The 17,144-nt window shown below is 49.2% G+C and overlaps 1 protein-coding gene across 2 annotated transcripts in view; it reads left to right on the top strand.

Annotated features, from left to right (window-relative positions):
- Window positions 1–2,418: 2,418 nt before the first annotated feature.
- tmem178a (transmembrane protein 178a) overlaps window positions 2,419–17,144 on the top strand; it is a 29,923-nt gene continuing 15,197 nt past the window's right edge. Inside the window, exons 1-2 of one of the 2 annotated variants that reach the window (XM_073051529.1) lie at window positions 2,419–3,063; window positions 14,376–14,489. In XM_073051529.1, coding sequence (XP_072907630.1) covers window positions 2,703–3,063; window positions 14,376–14,489 — 475 coding nt within the window. In that variant the 5' untranslated portion in view covers window positions 2,419–2,702. The remainder of the gene's footprint in view (window positions 3,064–14,375; window positions 14,490–17,144) is intronic. The other variant, XM_073051528.1, reaches the window with a different exon arrangement.

Here is a 17,144-nt window from a genome sequence, read left to right as displayed (position 1 = left end):
ATAAACAGCACCCTCTAGATCAGAACCATTCATCACATAGAAGTAATTTGTCTCATATCACCTCTGATTATCTTGCCATTCACCTTACATCTGTGTTTTCTAACACTGGAAGCTGTTCTTTATTTTATTTCTTCTTTGCCAAAAACATTCAAGGTGTCATCTCCCACCATGGCAACATTGTTTTCTCTGAGGCAGCCACAGTTTCTGTCATCTCACTGCAATGTTTGTCCCTGGGTTCCTCCTTGTGGTCTTCCGAAGGCTTCACATCCTCCTTAAAGTGTGGCATCAAAATTAATCACAGCTTCCTTCCCTTTGCACTATGTGCCCCTGCTCTAAATTCAAAGGATTTTGTTTATTATTCCTCTCCCTGCCTTGTCACAGGTCTGGCTGCAACCTTTGCAATTTGTTTAGCATTGTTTGTTTTTCTTACGGGGCCGAGTTGCTAGCTCAATGCTCGAGCCAGCACGGATGGAAGCAGGAAAGGAGCCATCCGGATTCGAACCTGCGACCACGCGCCTCAAAGTCCATTGTGGATACCACTACACCACTGGCTGGCTAAGTGCAGAGAATCCTTGCACCTTTTTATCAACTTGCCCTGTGACATCAGACAATTAAATGTCTTAATTTTATGGGATCTCGATGTAATCTTAAATATTTGCACACTTTATAATCTCACTTGTGCATCTTTAGAAGCATGTTACATTAAAAAAGGAATTCCTTTCAAATGTTTTTGAAATTTATTCCCATTGAAATCCCAGCTCATATGGACAGAGGGAAAGGGGGTGTGTGAAATATTTATAGCAGTGTAATTTGTTGTTTCCTTATGGTGTTTTGCCTTGCTTTTTTTCCCAGCGGTTGTCATAGTGATGGTGTCAGGACCTAAATGTTCACTGGGTGGAATTTGACAATTGCCCCAGGCTGAAATTTATTTCCTTGCCACTTTCAGGTAATATATCAAATAATCCTGAATTGTATCCAAAAAAAGCGAACAAAAAGAACATTGCAGATGCTGGAAATCTGAAATAAAAACAGAAATGTAACTCAGCAGGTCAGGTGGCCTTTAAGGATAGCTGACGTTACCATAAAACAAATAAGCAGAGTTAGCCTATTGAGCTCATCAAGTCTGTCCACATTGTTTGATTTACTGTACCCTTCAAATCCATTCTCCTGCCTTCTCCACGTAACCTTTGGTACTCTTACTAATCACGAAGCTATCAACCTCCGCTTTAAGTATACCCAAGGACTTGGCCTTCACAACTGTCTGTGGCAATGAGTTCCACAGACTCACCTCCTTCTGGCCCAAGAAATACCTTCTCACCCCCATTCTCAAGGGATGGTATTCTGAGGCTACGCTTACTGGTCCACAGGAGGAAACAGTCTCTCCACATCCACTCTTTATTGGCCTTTCAAAATTCAATAGATTTTATTGTAATCCCCACCCCTTATTCTTTTAAACCCCAGTGAGTACAGGGCCAGAACCTCAAATGTCCCTCCTAAGTTAACCCTTTCATTCACAGGATAGCCCTCGTAAACCCTCTTGGGACCCTCTCCAATGCCAGCACATCCTTTCCTTGATAAGAGACCTAAAGCTGCTCACAATACTCCAAGACCAATGCCTTATAAAGCCTCAATGGGTGTCAATGATCAATCAAATGTATTGATTACATGTCAACAACATTTCCTCACACTTGGAAGGAACATAAGAATTAGGAGCAGGAGTAGGCCATTTGGTGAGCTGCAGGGAAGGAGGAGTTGTGGACAGAACAAAGAGAATGCAAGGCCATTCTCTTATACTATTAAACTGTGTCTGGATGAAGGTCTATTACTTGCACCTGCCAGCTGGTACACCTTCCCCTCCCCCACCACCTTATTTTGGCTCCTTCCGCCTTCCTCTCCTGTCCTTGGCAGAATAGGAGGACATCCCTTTAGAACAGAGATGAGGAGGAATTCCTTTAGCCTGAAACTGTGGAATTCATTGCCACAGGCCTGTGGAGGCCGAGTCATTGGGTGTCAGACGTTACGGGGAGAAGGCGGGAGAGGGGTTGAGAGGAAGAATAAATCAGCCATGACAGACAGAATGGCAGAGCAGACTAATGGCTGAATAGTCTAATTCTGCTCCTATGACCTGTGGTCTTACGGTTTAATATTGGGTAGAAATGGTGTAGAATGAAGGTATAATTCAGACCAGAGTACTGAAGACCACTATTTTCCTGTAAAAGTATTGCGATACAATTAATGTTAATTTAAGTTTATGTGATTGAAGGTCGTGAAGACAAAGCTAATGCTCATTGACTGGGTACGTATCCCAGAGACAATAAACTTGAACCTGAGATAGCTTTCACAGCCGTCCTCCCCGGAGGACAGTGAAACACTCCCTCGGCGCCACGTCCCGCGTCTCCGAAGTGGGTCGAAAGCCCTTCGTAGCGAGGGTCCACAGGGCGCCGCGTCCGTGTTGTTGGTTCCTGCCGCCTCGGAGTGTGCGGGGGCGGAGGGGAGGGAGGTGGATGCTAAGCGGAGAGAGATCAGATGTAGCAGCCGGAGTGAGACTGCGAGACAGACAGAGAGAGAGAGAGAGAGAGGGTAGGGGGAAGAGAGAAAGAAAGAGAAAGCCGCCCCCCCCCCACGTCCGGATGTCAGATGAAAGGGAAAGCGTCTGAAGGCAGGAAGGAGCGACCGACCTGGGTATCGGGGCGGCTCCGAGGATGGGCAGCAGCGGCTGGAGCAGTATGGGCAGCCTGGCGCTGAGCGTCGCCGCGCTTCTGCTGCTCACGACCGCGATCTTCACCGACCACTGGTACGGCACGGACACCCGTCGGCATCGGCAGAGCTGCGGCGGTCCGGGGCAGCGGCGGCTGATGCCCATGTCGAGCCTGCCGCTGCGGGAAGCCCCCGAATCGCTGCCCCCGGGAGTCCCGGACTCGCCCACCGCCTGGCGCTCCGTGCTGAGACTGGGGGTCCTGGAGTCGGACTGTGCGCGCCCGCTCTTCGCCACCCACACCGGGCTGTGGAGGAAATGTTACTACCTGGGCGTGGACCCCGATATCGATCATCTCGTCTCCAGAGGTAAGGACCTCGTCCCCCTCCCCGCCGCCGTCCCAATCCGGCATTGGGATGGTGTCGCTCCCAGATCGGGTTTCATTGCAGTCCTGTCCAGCCCCGAGTTCCCGGGCTGTGGTAAAATCGGGCGTTCGCCAGGTAGACACCAGCCGGATCGGGAGCTCCCGGCCGGAGTGGCTCGAACGCGCGCGTTTTGTTGTACAAAGAGGAATTGGAATTACTTCCAATCTGGGGTCCAGGGACACTTTGTCTAGTAGTGTTGGTCCATGACTGGGAACTCCTGTCAGGGCTTCACAATCTTATAAACACAGCCATAGTGTGCGATACACAACGCAGCGGAGATATATTGCGTTGTTTAACGAAAGCTTTTCAATTGATGATAATGGCTGGTATCAACGGCTCTGAAAGGAAAAGGCCAACTAATTATTTTGCTCATTTACTCTTTTCTTTGTGGGGATCTCGGGCTTTGCGTTTCTTTTTATCCTCCAAAAGGTAGGGGTGAGCTGCTTTCTTGACTCCCCGCTGTCTTTCCGGAGAATGTGCTCCCGTGGGGCTGCTCATTGTCGGCATATAGACCCGGCCGCGGTGAGGAGCCGCGATTTACTTCGGATGGGTGGGAAACCTGCGGGTGGTGGTGCTCCCGAGACGCCGGCTGGGGTTCGGCCTTTGTGGCGGCGGGCTCGGGGCAACTAACTCCAGTCTTTCTTGTGGATGACTAGATTGCAGCTAGATCGGGCTTGGACCTCCGGCAAGGCGACCGGGGGCTTCATGATCTCTGCGCCCGTGGGGGAGGCAACGAATGGGGAACCATCAACTGGGCTGCCTTAGAGCATAGAACAGTACAGCCCAAGAACAACCCCCACAATTAAATTCGTAATCAAATGGACAACCTAACTAATCCCCTCTGCCCGCACAATGTCCTTGTGCTTCCATTTTCCTCACATTCGTGTGTCTGTCTAACTGCTAATGTATCTGTCTCTACCACCATCCCAGGCACCAACCACTCTGTAAAAAAGCTTGCCCCTCATATCTCCTGTGAAATTACCCCTTCACACCTGAAGTGAGGGGCCCCCTGGTATTAGACATTTCAACGCTCTGGAAAAGGTGCTGTGTCAATTTTCATGAGTGTTAAAACATAGAACATTACAACACTTCGACCTTTAAACCTACTCCAAGATCAATCTAGCCCTTCTGTCCTACATAACCCTCCATTTTTCTATCATCCATGTGCCTGTCTAACAGTGTCTCAAATGCCCCTAATACTTCTGCCTCGACCACCATCCTGGGCAGGGTGTTCCACACGCCAACCACTATCTGTGTAAATAAATTACCTCTGACAACTCCTACTATACTTTCCTCCAATCATCTTAAAAGTCCTGATGAAGGGTCTCGGCCTGAAACGTTGACAGCGCTTCTTCCTATAGATGCTGCCTGGCCTGCTGTGTTCCACCAGCATTTTGTGTGTATTATCTTAAAATTATGTCCCCTCATATTGGCCATTTCCACTCTGGGAAAAAGGTTGTTCACTTGATCTACGTCTCTTATCATCCTGTACACTTTCATCAAGTCACCTCTCATCTACCTTCTCTCCAAAGAGAAAAATCCTAACTTGTTCAACCTATCCTCATAAGACATGGTCTCTAATCCAGTCAGCAGTCTGGTAAATCTCCTCTGCACCTTCCCTAAACGTCCACGGCCTTTCTATAATGAGGAGACCAGAGGTGAACACAATACTCCGGGTGTGGTCTGACCAGTTTGACAGAGCTGTAGAGTTGTTAGGGCTGCACTCATCCAGGCAGGTGGGGAGCGTTCCATCCCATTCTTCACCTTGTCAACGGTAGGAAGACTTGGATTGTTGAGAGTTACAGATAGCCAGCCTCTGATCTGATCACAGTACTTATGTGACTGTTGTGGTAAGTGATGACTCTCCCCATCTCTTGCCAGGGTGGTGATGGTGAGAGAGTCAGCTATGGTCAAGGACTCTCCCACGCAAGTGGTCAGGTTACCGGCCGCCTACCTGCCCCCGCTTGAACGGTGTCGACAGTGAGGCCTGTTTAGTGGTCAGGTTACCGGCCGCCTACCTGCCCCCGCTTGAACGGTGTCGACAGTGAGGCCTGTTTAGTGGTCAGGTTACCGGCCGCCTACCTGCCCCCGCTTGAACGGTGTCGACAGTGAGGCCTGTTTAGTGGTCAGGTTACCGGCCGCCTACCTGTCCCCGCTTGAACGGTGTCGACAGTGAGGCCTGTTTAGTGGTCAGGTTACCGGCCGCCTACCTGTCCCCGCTTGAACGGTGTCGACAGTGAGGCCTGTTTAGTGGTCAGGTTACCGGCCGCCTACCTGCCCCCGCTTGAACGGTGTCGACAGTGAGGCCTGTTTCGTGGTCAGGTTACCGGCCGCCTACCTGCCCCCGCTTGAACGGTGTCGACAGTGAGGCCTGTTTCGTGGTCAGGTTACCGGCCGCCTACCTGTCCCCGCTTGAACGGTGTCGACAGTGAGGCCTGTTTAGTGGTCAGGTTACCGGCCGCCTACCTGCCCCCGCTTGAACGGTGTCGACAGTGAGGCCTGTTTCGTGGTCAGGTTACCGGCCGCCTACCTGCCCCCGCTTGAACGGTGTCGACAGTGAGGCCTGTTTAGTGGTCAGGTTACCGGCCGCCTACCTGCCCCCGCTTGAACGGTGTCGACAGTGAGGCCTGTTTAGTGTGCAGCTCTGGCCGCCTACCTCCAGGAAAGATGTCAATGTGATTGAAAGAGTACAGAGAAAATTTACAAGGACGTTGCCAGGACTTGAGGACCTGAGTTATAGTGGAGGGTTGAAAGTTTGGAGATTTATTCCTTGGAATGTAGGAGAATGAGAGGCGATTTGACAAAGATATACAAAATCATGAGAGCTATAGATAGGGTAAATGCAAGCAGGCTTTCCCCACTGAGGCTGGGTGGGACTAGAAGGTTAAGGGTGAAAGGTGAAATGATTAAGGGGAACTTCTTCACTCAGAGGGTAGTGTGAGTGTGGAGCTTGCTGCCAGTGGAAGTGGCGATTGCAGGTTTGATTGCAACATTTAAGAGAAATCTGGATAAGTCGGTACAAAGTAGATGGAGGAATACGAAGGGCTGTGGTCTGGGTGCCGGTCAATGGGACTAGACCGATTCAGAGTTCAGCATGGATTTGATGGGCTGAAGGGCCTGTTTCTGTGCCTCTATGACTTGCTGCATACTGAGGAGTTGTGAATGGAACTGAACGCGGCGCAATGGTCAACAAACACCCCCACCTCCAACCTCCTGTTCAGTGACGAGGCAGTAGAGGATGGTTCGAGCTGGGATACTAGCCCAAGGACCTCCCTTCAGTGGCATCCTGGGTGATGATCGACCTCCAATGACCACAGCCATCTTCCTTACTTTGAAGTTTGACCCTAGCCGTTGACATACCCTCCCCTTTTGATGCCCCTTACCTTTATTTCTACCAGGGTGTTGGGATGTCATTCTCAGTGAAACACTGCCTTGATGTCCAAGTCAGCCGAGAAGCCCAACTCTTTGGCCGTGTTGATGTCTGAGGCTGGGTCTACTGGCTGAGCAGGTTATCGTGGCAAGGATCTGAAAGACATTAACTACTTCTAATAACTTGAAATCCACCATTGCTTTCAGTGCATTAGCACAGCTTTCATTTGGTTCATGAAACGTGTGCTTGAAGCTCAGAACTCCAGACATGGCCCAAAGCTCAAGATCCACCAGGCAGCCATGATCCCTGTCCTCTGGGTTGCTTCTGAGACCCAGATACCTACAACGGGCAGTTCAAGGCCCGGGAGATTTACCACCAACACTGTCTGCACAGCAGCACAGAGCAATACATGAAAATTATTAATATGTCACAAAATAAATTAATAGAGCATAAGGTAAATAACAAGGTTGTGTAACTTTGGTGAAACTCAGCAGGTCAGGCAGCATCCATGGAGACGATGGGTTGAAACCCTTCAACAGGACTAGCAAAGTATTATCCATCGGTACGTGAACCAGTCAGAAATCTGACGGTGGAGGGGAAAGGGTGTTCCTGAATTGGTGAGTGTGGGTCTTCCGGCTCCTGTACCTCCTCCCGGATGAGGAGAGCATGTCCCGGATGGCGGGATCCTTAGTGATAAACGCTGCCTTCGTGAGGCACGGCCTCTTGAAGATGCCCTTGATGGTGGGGAGTGTTGTGTCCATGATGCAAAAGGCTGAGTTTACAGCCCTCTGCAGTCTCTTTCAGTCCTGTGCACTGGGATCAGTTGACCAGTCAAAGTGCTCTCCATCGTACATCTTTGGAAATTTATAAGGGACTTTGGTGACACAGCAGATCTCTGCAAGCAAAGCAGAGTTGCTGGTGAGCCTTCTTTGTGATTGCATCAATGTGCCAGGCAGATCCTCTGGGATGTTGGGTAAACCAGCCAACAGCAGTGTCCTCTCCCAAGCCCGACGTCCCCTGCACTGAGGCCTAGTAACACTCCAGGCCATGTCATCTGTAAGTTTGTTCAAACTCTGCCTCAGGAAGTGATTACAAGGGGGGGTTGAAGAGGTTCAAAGAGATCTGCTCAAATGCTCTTTCTGCACTGATGCCTGGGAACCTCTGGGCCATGAAGTGGGAAGGAACATTAAGAAAGTGGGAAGGTGTTGAGAATATGAGACCGTACTCCAGGAGCACACAGAGACTCACTAACTACCCCTCTGCCACCTCCTGCCTCATCTGTGGAAGAGTCTCTGTGGGCCATCTTGGCCTCATCAACCACTAAGAGCCCACATCTCTGGGGTGGCAGCAACTCATCCCCCAATCCAGCAGCACCTCCTGCCCTACTCAAGTGCAGAAGGATTCTTCATTGCTGTTTCCCTAACAACTTTGCTTTACCAGTAAGGGCTGAACTCCCCCCCCCCCGCCCCACCCACCTCCCCAAAACCTGGAGGTCTGGTGGACCACTCTTAGTCTGGCCACTACCCTTTGACCTTTTTGGCTTGGGTGACCCTACCAAGAGCCAAAGCACAAGACCCTGACTCCAGCCAACGTAGCTCTCCGGGTCACTGAGGCACGCAAACCTCCAACTTTGATGAGGTTGTGGAAGTGGTCTGCTTTCTCACTGGGTTACTATACCAGCTCTTACACTTGCTTTGATCTTTGACGCTGGCTAAAGCCAACGGTTGTGAAGGGAAAACACCGATGGCTCTGAACGATCGGTGGTTATCAGTAGCTACGAATGACAATGCCAACCACTCTAAATGGAGCTGCTTTGTTTCAGCAGCAGTTAGCAGGACATATGCATGCTCACTCTCAGATCTGGGAGAAACAGACTGGCTGACAGATTGAGAGTGCCAAATCCATCAGCTTACCCTGCCAGAGCATCCCACAAGGAGTCCAGTGCCAGTGTTCCACTTTTCCAGATTTCTGTAGGCTTTGCAGAGGGGAATAACCTCTCGAATCTTGGGAGCACAGAGACTATTGTTTAACTAAGGATTAGGGCAAGTTATCTGTTTTCCCCTAGGGTTATGTACTTAATGATTTATATGCTTGATGTTTATTAGCGTTAATTTTGTTTTTATTTTTATGAAATACTAAGTAATTGCTGAAATTGAAAAGATTCACTTCAGTTGTAATAATATTTTTGTGTCTGAAGCTGGAGCCTCGTAAGTTCATTTTAAAAAGATCACTCAGAATCTTTATAGCCAGAAGAGGGGGGGGGGGGGGACAGGGATCTGGGGCCGTTTTGGAAGCTGGTTGTCCTCACTGCAGTACCGGAGCCTGTGAGAGCCGGGCTCTTGGCACCCAGTCCAGGTCTGTACAGTTGTGAATGTGGGATTGAACAAGCCTGGTGCAGGATCTGGATCAGAGGCATCAGGCCCGTCACCAGCTGGTGTTCACTTCGGCCCCTCGTTTGGAGGATATTTCCCAGGATGCCAAAGGGGACAACTTCCTGTGATGTTTTCCAAACCATTGTCCCAAGATGCTAAAGCCCACTTGAAAGGAGAGGTAGATGAGACCATAAGAAGACACAGGAGCAGAATTGGGCCATTCAGCCCATTGGGTCTTCTCCACCATTCCATCATGGCTGATCCCGGATCCCACTCAACCCCACACACCAGCCTTCTCATCATATGCTTTGATGCCCTGACCAATCAGGAAACAATCAACCTCCACCTTAAATATACCCACAGACTTGGCCATAGTCTGTGGCAGAGCACTCCACAGATTCACTACTCTCTAGCTAAACAAATTCCTCCTAAAGTTCTAAAGTGTCGCCCCTCAGATCTGAGACTGTGCCTTCTAGTTCTAGATACCCCCACCATAGGAAACATCCTCTCCACATCCACCCTATCTAGTCCTTTCAACATTTGATAAGTTTCAATGAGATTCCCCCACATTCTTCTAAATTCCAGTGCGTACAGGCCCAAAGCTGCCAAACGCTCCTCATCTGTTAACCCCTTCGTTCTCAGAATCATCCTCGTGAACCTCCTCTGGACTCTCTCCAATGACAACACATGCTTTCCAAGATGTGCGGTCCAAAACTGTTGACAATACTCCAAGTGCAGCCTGACTAGTGTCCTATAAAGCCTCAGCATTATCTCCTTGCTTTTATATTCTATTCTCCATGAAATAAATGCCAACATTGCATTTGCCTTCTTTACCACAGACTCAACCTGTAAATTAACCTTCTGGGAGTCTTGTACGAAGACTCCTAAGTTCCTCTGACCCTCTGATGTTTGAACCTTCTCCCCATCTAGATCTGCACTATTGTTCATTTTACCAAAATGCATTATCATACATTTCCCAACACTGTATTCCATCTGCCACTATTTTGTCCATTCTTCCAATTTGTCAAAATCCTGCTGCAATTGCATTGCTTCCTCAGCACTACCTACCCCTCCACCTATCTTTGTATCATCTGCAAACTTTGCCACAAAGCTATCAATTCTCAATACCGACCCCTGAGGAACACCACTAGTCACTGGTCATCAACTGAAATCTAATTGGAGTGATGTGAGGTACTCAGATTTCCTGAATCCACAACCTCCAGAGCACAGAGCACACTCAAACCAATGCTGATTCTTGCACAGTGCCGTGTGTGTGTGTGTGTGTGCGTGCGTGCGTGCGTGCGTGCGTGCGTGCGTGTGTGTGTGTGTGTGTGTGTTTGTGACTGTGTATCTGTTTGTGGATATGTTAGTGTGTGTGTGTGCGTGTTAGTGTCTGTGCCTCTGCGTCTGTGTATCTGTTTGTGTCTCTGTGTGTTAGTGTCTGTGTCTATGTATCTGTTTGTGTCTCTGTGTGTTAGTGTCTGTGTGTGTGTGTGTTAGTGTACGTGTGTGCGGGTATGTCCATTTGTGTACATGCCTCCCATTAACGGCATATAGAATTGTAAAGAGAAACAGTCCCACTGCCTGTTGACCCCCCATCCCCATTTACAGCAACCCTACTTCAAATCCCAATTTATTTTATTCTCCCCACCTTTGCCTCATTTCTCCCAGATTCCACCACCCACCTGCGTACTGAGGGCAATTTTACTACCGACCCACGTACTTTTGGGAGGAATCTGGGAAATCTATGTGGTCACAGGGAGAACATAGGTCCAGGATTGAAGCTGGGCTGCTGGCGCCTGACACAGTGGCCGGGGTGTGTGTGACTCGTCTCTCAGACTGACAGCTGCCCAGCCGAGCACCAGGCTGCCTGTTCGGTAAATGGATGCAGCGAGGGATTCATTTACAAGCGTGTCGCAGCTATTTTCACAGCTTTACAGCAACACTTCTCGTGCATCAGTCACGCGTGCTGGACCATTTATAAACGTCTAGCAAACGCCTTAAACATATTGCTGAACTCCGGTTCTGAGCACATCCAGCAGATTTAACACAAGACCACGAGACCGAGAGTCACTCAGAAATGGAGAACCACGCCCTCAGCTACATTCAGCGATCAATCACTCCTCGGCGCAGCCAAAGCGACGAGCTGCCTTGATCCCACTGCTCCCGGTGCACCAGCTTCAGAAGTCAAGAGAGACCAGACACGAACGATGGCCGGTGTGAACCGTGGCAACTTTGCAGTGTAGGGCAGGGTGGCAGCTGGTACGAGGCACCACTGCTGTACAGCAACGGAGCCCGAGTTCGGCTTGTGTTTGCTCCTGATGCTCCGGTTCCTCCCTCTCAGAACTGTGCAGAATTACCAGGGGTATGAACAGGGTAAATACAAGCAGGCTTTTTCCCACTGAGGGTGGGTGCGATCAGAACTAGAGGTCATAGGTTCAGGGTGAAAGGTTAAATATTTGAGAGGGCGCCTTCGCTCGGAAGATGGAGAGAGTGTGGAAGGAACCGCCAGCAGAAGCGGTAGGTGCGGACGGCAGGGGTGTGGAGGGCTGTGGCCCGATGGGACCAGGCAGAACAACAGGTTGGCATGGCCTAGATGGGCCAAAGGGCCTATCTCTCTTTTGTAGTGATCAATGATTACATCACACAGTGCAATACTGGCTTTGAAACTCCCTAAGTACAACTCTCCTTTCTGCTTTTCAACAAGTTAATTACCTCAACCCACAAATGATTAAAAGTAATAAGGATTGAGGTATGTTTGTGTGTAACAAATAGACAAGTGTACACAGTATTTCAGACCTTGTGTAGTGGCACAGCATTGTGGAACGGACAGCTCTGAGCTGGAGCCTCCTTTGAGTATTTTAGGGTTTTTTTATGTTCACAGGGGTGGTTTGGGGGACAGAGGGTTTAGGGACGACTTGTGGTGGAATTAGAGGACAGGCTGGAGTCTGTGTTCAAAGGACAGCGACGCGTGCGTGGTTGGATGTCAGCTGGCAGACCAGTGAGGCCACCGTGCGGTTCCTCGGTTGTCGTCATTGACGAGCCCTGGGGTCGATACTGAGGACCAAAGTTCAAAGGTCACTGGAAGTCCTGATCGAACCCAAAGGTCAATTAGAGGCCCAGACTGAAGACCGAAGGTCGATTGGAAGCCCAGGCGTTTGATGCCCGATGCTCAGAGCTCAAGTCTGTGAGTCCATTGGAGAAGTTGAAGCCACGAGTCCACTGGAGGCTGGAGACCAAAGACGGCCTGTCCTGGGGTGTGAGGACTGTCGATGTGGGTGGAAGGGAGGGTGCTTTGTCCCGACATACACGCAAGTCTGAAGTCACACTTGCTCTACTTTATGCGCCATGATTTAGGCCAACAATGGCAGCTGTTTAGTGCACATCAGAGTCCTCATGACAGCTCCAGAGTGATGAACCGGTCAGTCTGTTCCACAGGCGTCAGTGGGAGGAGAAACGCTGTCCACAGCAAGCAGTGAACTTCCCATTTAGCTCTGTATCTCTGCTGTCCACCCGTACCTCTGGAACGGATGGAGCCCGTGTTTCCTGTCTCAGCTAAACGCTGGTGCTCTCAACTGAAACAACTTGTAAATATCATTACAAACGTGCCAGATCCTGAAGACTCTGGAAACCGGTGCCACACGCACAAAGTGCTGGAGAGACTCAGTAAGTTAGGGCAGCGGCTAAGGAGAGGAAAACCAGGTGATGTTTCAGGCCAAAACCCTTCATTAGGATTGAAGAGGAAGGGGGTAGAGGTCAGGGTGAGAATAGGGAAAGGGGAAGGGGTAAGAAGAGAGTGGGGAGAAATCATGGGAAGTTAGAGAGATCAATGTTTATGCCTTCTGGTTGGAGGCTGTGCAGATGGAACATGAGGGGTTGTGCCTCTGACCTGGGATTGGAGAGGAGACCATGAACCGGCTCACCAACGTCGAGACCAGGAGCAACAGATACAGTAAATGAGCCCGACAGACTCACCTGGAAGGACTGGTTGGAGTGCTGAGGGAGGAGGAATGGCACTTGTCCCACTTGCAGTGTCTGGGGGGGGGGGGGGGGGGAAACGAATGAACAGGGGAGTCGTGTAGAGCCCGAACACCTACGGAAAGCAGAAGGGGCAGGGAAAGATGTGTTTAGTGGTAGGACACTCTGCCCCATCAGGAAGGCCTTAAAGCTCACCTCTTCTTCATTGACAACAGACCTAACCAGTTTCCCTCCTCCATCCGACTGAACTGGTCCTCACCTCAATAATTTCTCTTTCCGCTCCCCCCACTTTCTCCGAGCCCAAAGGTGTAGCCATGGGTCCCAGCTACGCTAGCCCTTTCGTCGGCCATGTCAAAAAGTCCACGCTCCAAGCCGATACCAGCATCGCTCCCCAGCTCTTCCTGTGCCACGTTGATGGCTGCATCGGTGCTGCTTCACGCAGCCATGTTGAGTTCGTCAATTTCATCAACTTTGCCTCCTACTTCCACCCACTTGGCCCATGTCTGACTCCTCCCTTCCCTTTCTCAATCTCTTTGTCTTACATACCTACTGACTCTCACATCAATCCTGACTATACCGCTTTCCACCCTGTCTCTTGAAAAAATGCTGTTCCCTTTCTCAGTTCCTCTGTCTCTGCCACATCTGCCCTAAGGATGAGGCTTTCCGTCTCAGATGCCCTGCATTTTTTCAAAGAATGGAGGATTCCCTTCCACCGCCATCAATACTGCTCTCACTGGCATCTTCTCCATTTCTTGTGCACCCCATCCTCTTGCTGTAAGAACAAGGATAGGGCTCCCCTCGCAGACAGAGGAGAAGTAAAGGTATGCTTTGTGGTGGAATCCCTTTGGAGATGGTGGACATAGTGGAGGACAATGCGCTGGGAGAGGGGCTCCTGAGGCACGGGAGATTTAACGTGCCCAGTTCCAGCTCTTCATTAATGAGCTGACTTCACTTTCCTCTGTTCCACTGGAGCTGACAGACTGGGCTGAGTAATGGCTCCCCTTCACTGTAGTAACGCCCTTCCCTGAGCGATTTGCTTTCCCCATTTCCACCAATCGTTTCAGTAAACAACCGAGAAGCGGAAGCCAAGCAGGCAAAGCGTGGAGGTATTCAGATGCCAATGCCCATGTTACACAACACAACAGATGCAAACATAGATTAAAGTTCCCCTGAGTACGCAGCACAAATGTGGAGGTCACTGGCCCTGAGCCAGGGTCCAGTAAACCATTTTCATTTACGGTTCTAATTAGAAGCACAATAATATTTGGCTAATGTGCTGTGCAGCACTTGAATATGAGAGACTAAAGAATTTTATTAAAATATGAATGATCAGCCTAATTTCATGAGCTAAATATTGTGAACATTGGCAGTATTCCAAAGTGAACATATTATATTTTGCTGATAAGATTTAATCAGTTCTATTATAAAACAGTATATAATCATGTTGCTTTTGATGTTCCACACACTGCGTGTTTACAACGACTTCCTACTACGTCCTCCTCTGTCTGATGTTCTGAATCTCATTCCCCCGTCAGGAATTGCACAGAGATGCACATCTGTCAAGTATCATTACTCTCAGCCCCTTCGTCTGAGAAATATTCCCTTCAACCTCACCAAGACTATCCAACAGGACGAATGGCACCTACTGCGTGAGTATAGACCAACGTTCAACGTCAAAGTTAATTTATTATCAAAGTACCTATATGTCTCCTTGAGATTCGCTTTCTTGCGGGTGGAAACACAATAGAATTTAGGAAAATATAGTCAGAAGAAGACTGGCAAATGACCAACGTGCAAACAAAGACAAATTGTGCAACTCGAAAATAAATAGTACTGAGAAATGATTTGTAGATTTTTACAGTGAGTCTGTGTGTTATGGAGCCAGTTCAGTGTTGAGGTGAGTGAAGTTATCCACACAGGATCAGGAGACTGATGGCTGGGGGGTAATAACTGTCCCTGAACCAGGTGGTGTAGGATATAAATCTCCTAGACCTCCTGCCCAACGGTGGTGGCAAGAAGAGAGCATGGCCTGGATGATGTTGGGGGTTCCTTGACAATGGATGCTGCTTTCCCGCGACAGTGCTCCTTGTAGGTGTGCTCAGTGGTGGGGAGAGCTTTGCCTGTGATGGACTGGGCTGTATCCACACTCTCTATAGACTTTCCCATTCCAGGCCATGATGCAATCGGTTAGGATACTCTCCACTGTGCATCTATAGATGCTTCTCAAAGTTTTAGGTGACATGTCTAATCTACACAAACTTCTAAGAAAACCTTCACTTCTCCTCCACACCCTGCCTTCACTACACATTTTTTCCCCACATGCAAGTCTTTTCTTTAAACAAAATAGTTTTGTTACATAGAAATATTTCACTTGTTCATTCAAGTCGTGGCTGCAGTCAATATGTTGACTTTTGAGTTTCTTTGGCATTATTCCACCTTGGCCCAGTTGTCTGATGGGGGTAACTCTTGTGTTGAATGCTGGGCAGAGACCTCCAGGTTGCCGCTCCAGTAGCAGAAGGAATATAGTGAGTCAAACCATACGGGGCTTGCAGGTGGAGAAATTCTTGTGTACTGTCGTCCTTCCAGGTACATAAATCAGAAACACAAAGGAATTCTGCAGACGCTGGAAATCCACGCACAAGATGCTGGAGCTCAGCAACTCTGGAAAGGAATAAACAGTCGATGTTCTGGGCTGAGGACTGGAAAGGGATAAACAGTCGATGTTCTGGGCTGAGGACTGGAAAGGAATAAACAGTCGATGTTCTGGGCTGAGGACTGGAAAGGAATAAACAGTCGATGTTCTGGGCTGAGGACTGGAAAGGAATAAACAGTCGATGTTCTGGGCTGAGGACTGGAAAGGGATAAACAGTCGATGTTCTGGGCTGAGGACTGGGAAGGAATAAACAGTCGATGTTCTGGGCTGAGGACTGGAAAGGAATAAACAGTCGATGTTCTGGGCTGAGGACTGGAAAGGAATAAACAGTCGATGTTCTGGGCTGAGGACTGGGAAGGAATAAACAGTCGATGTTCTGGGCTGAGGACTGGAAAGGGATAAACAGTCGATGTTCTGGGCTGAGGACTGGAAAGGAATAAACAGTCGATGTTCTGGGCTGAGGACTGGAAAGGAATAAACAGTCGATGTTCTGGGCTGAGGACTGGAAAGGGATAAACAGTCGATGTTCTGGGCTGAGGACTGGAAAGGAATAAACAGTCGATGTTCTGGGCTGAGGACTGGAAAGGAATAAACAGTCGATGTTCTGGGCTGAGGACTGGAAAGGAATAAACAGTCGATGTTCTGGGCTGAGGACTGGAAAGGAATAAACAGTCGATGTTCTGGGCTGAGGACTGGAAAGGAATAAACAGTCGATGTTCTGGGCTGAGGACTGGGAAGGAATAAACAGTCGATGTTCTGGGCTGAGGACTGGAAAGGAATAAACAGTCGATGTTCTGGGCTGAGGACTGGGAAGGGATAAACAGTCGATGTTCTGGGCTGAGGACTGGAAAGGGATAAACAGTCGATGTTCTGGGCTGAGGACTGGAAAGGGATAAACAGTCGATGTTCTGGGCTGAGGACTGGGAAGGAAATGGGGGGCAGAGGCCGGAATAAGAAGTTGGGGAGGGGGGAGGAGTACGAGCCGGCAGGTGATAGGTGAGACCAGGTGAGGGGGGAAGGTGGGTGAGGGAGGGGGATGAAGTAAGAAGCTGGAAGGTGATGGATGGAAGAGGAAAAGGACTGACGAAGAAGGAATCTAATAGGAGGAGAGTAGAACGTGGGTGAAGGGGATCACTCACTTGATCTTTGCAGGCACATGGTGGCCTCCTTACAACTTCCAGCCACCAATCGTTTTCACTGTTAGTAAATATAAGTTCATCCAACTCACTAACACAGGCCGTAAAGATTTGAAGGCCCAGCACTAATTCTGGGGGAATCCCATTAGTTATTGTTTTATCACTCTGAAAATTATATCTTCATCCCAATTCTCTCTTTCACGTGAGCCACTCCTGTACCCATGCTGGTATTTTACCTCCAAACCCACGCATCCTTACCTTTTATGAGGGACCTTATCAAGTGCCTTCTGTAAGTCCAAATATACTACATCTGCTGGTTCTCTTTCATCCCTGAACAACAGGAGCAAATTTGACAGTCATTATCTCATGTTACCTAGTTATCCCTGCCGTTATTGGTATAATTAAGGATGCAGGAATGGTGGTGAGGGGTTTACACTTCAGCCCAGCTCAGTTCAGAATTGGTGAACTTCCCTCTTATCTCTGCTGGTTGGCAGACATCAGTCCAAACGGGGGTG

This window comes from Hemitrygon akajei, chromosome 7, assembly GCF_048418815.1.
Source record: "Hemitrygon akajei chromosome 7, sHemAka1.3, whole genome shotgun sequence".
NCBI classification, from domain to species: Eukaryota; Metazoa; Chordata; class Chondrichthyes; order Myliobatiformes; family Dasyatidae; genus Hemitrygon; species Hemitrygon akajei.
Note: the sequence above shows the minus strand (reverse complement) of the source record. Positions and strands in the feature narration are given on the sequence as shown.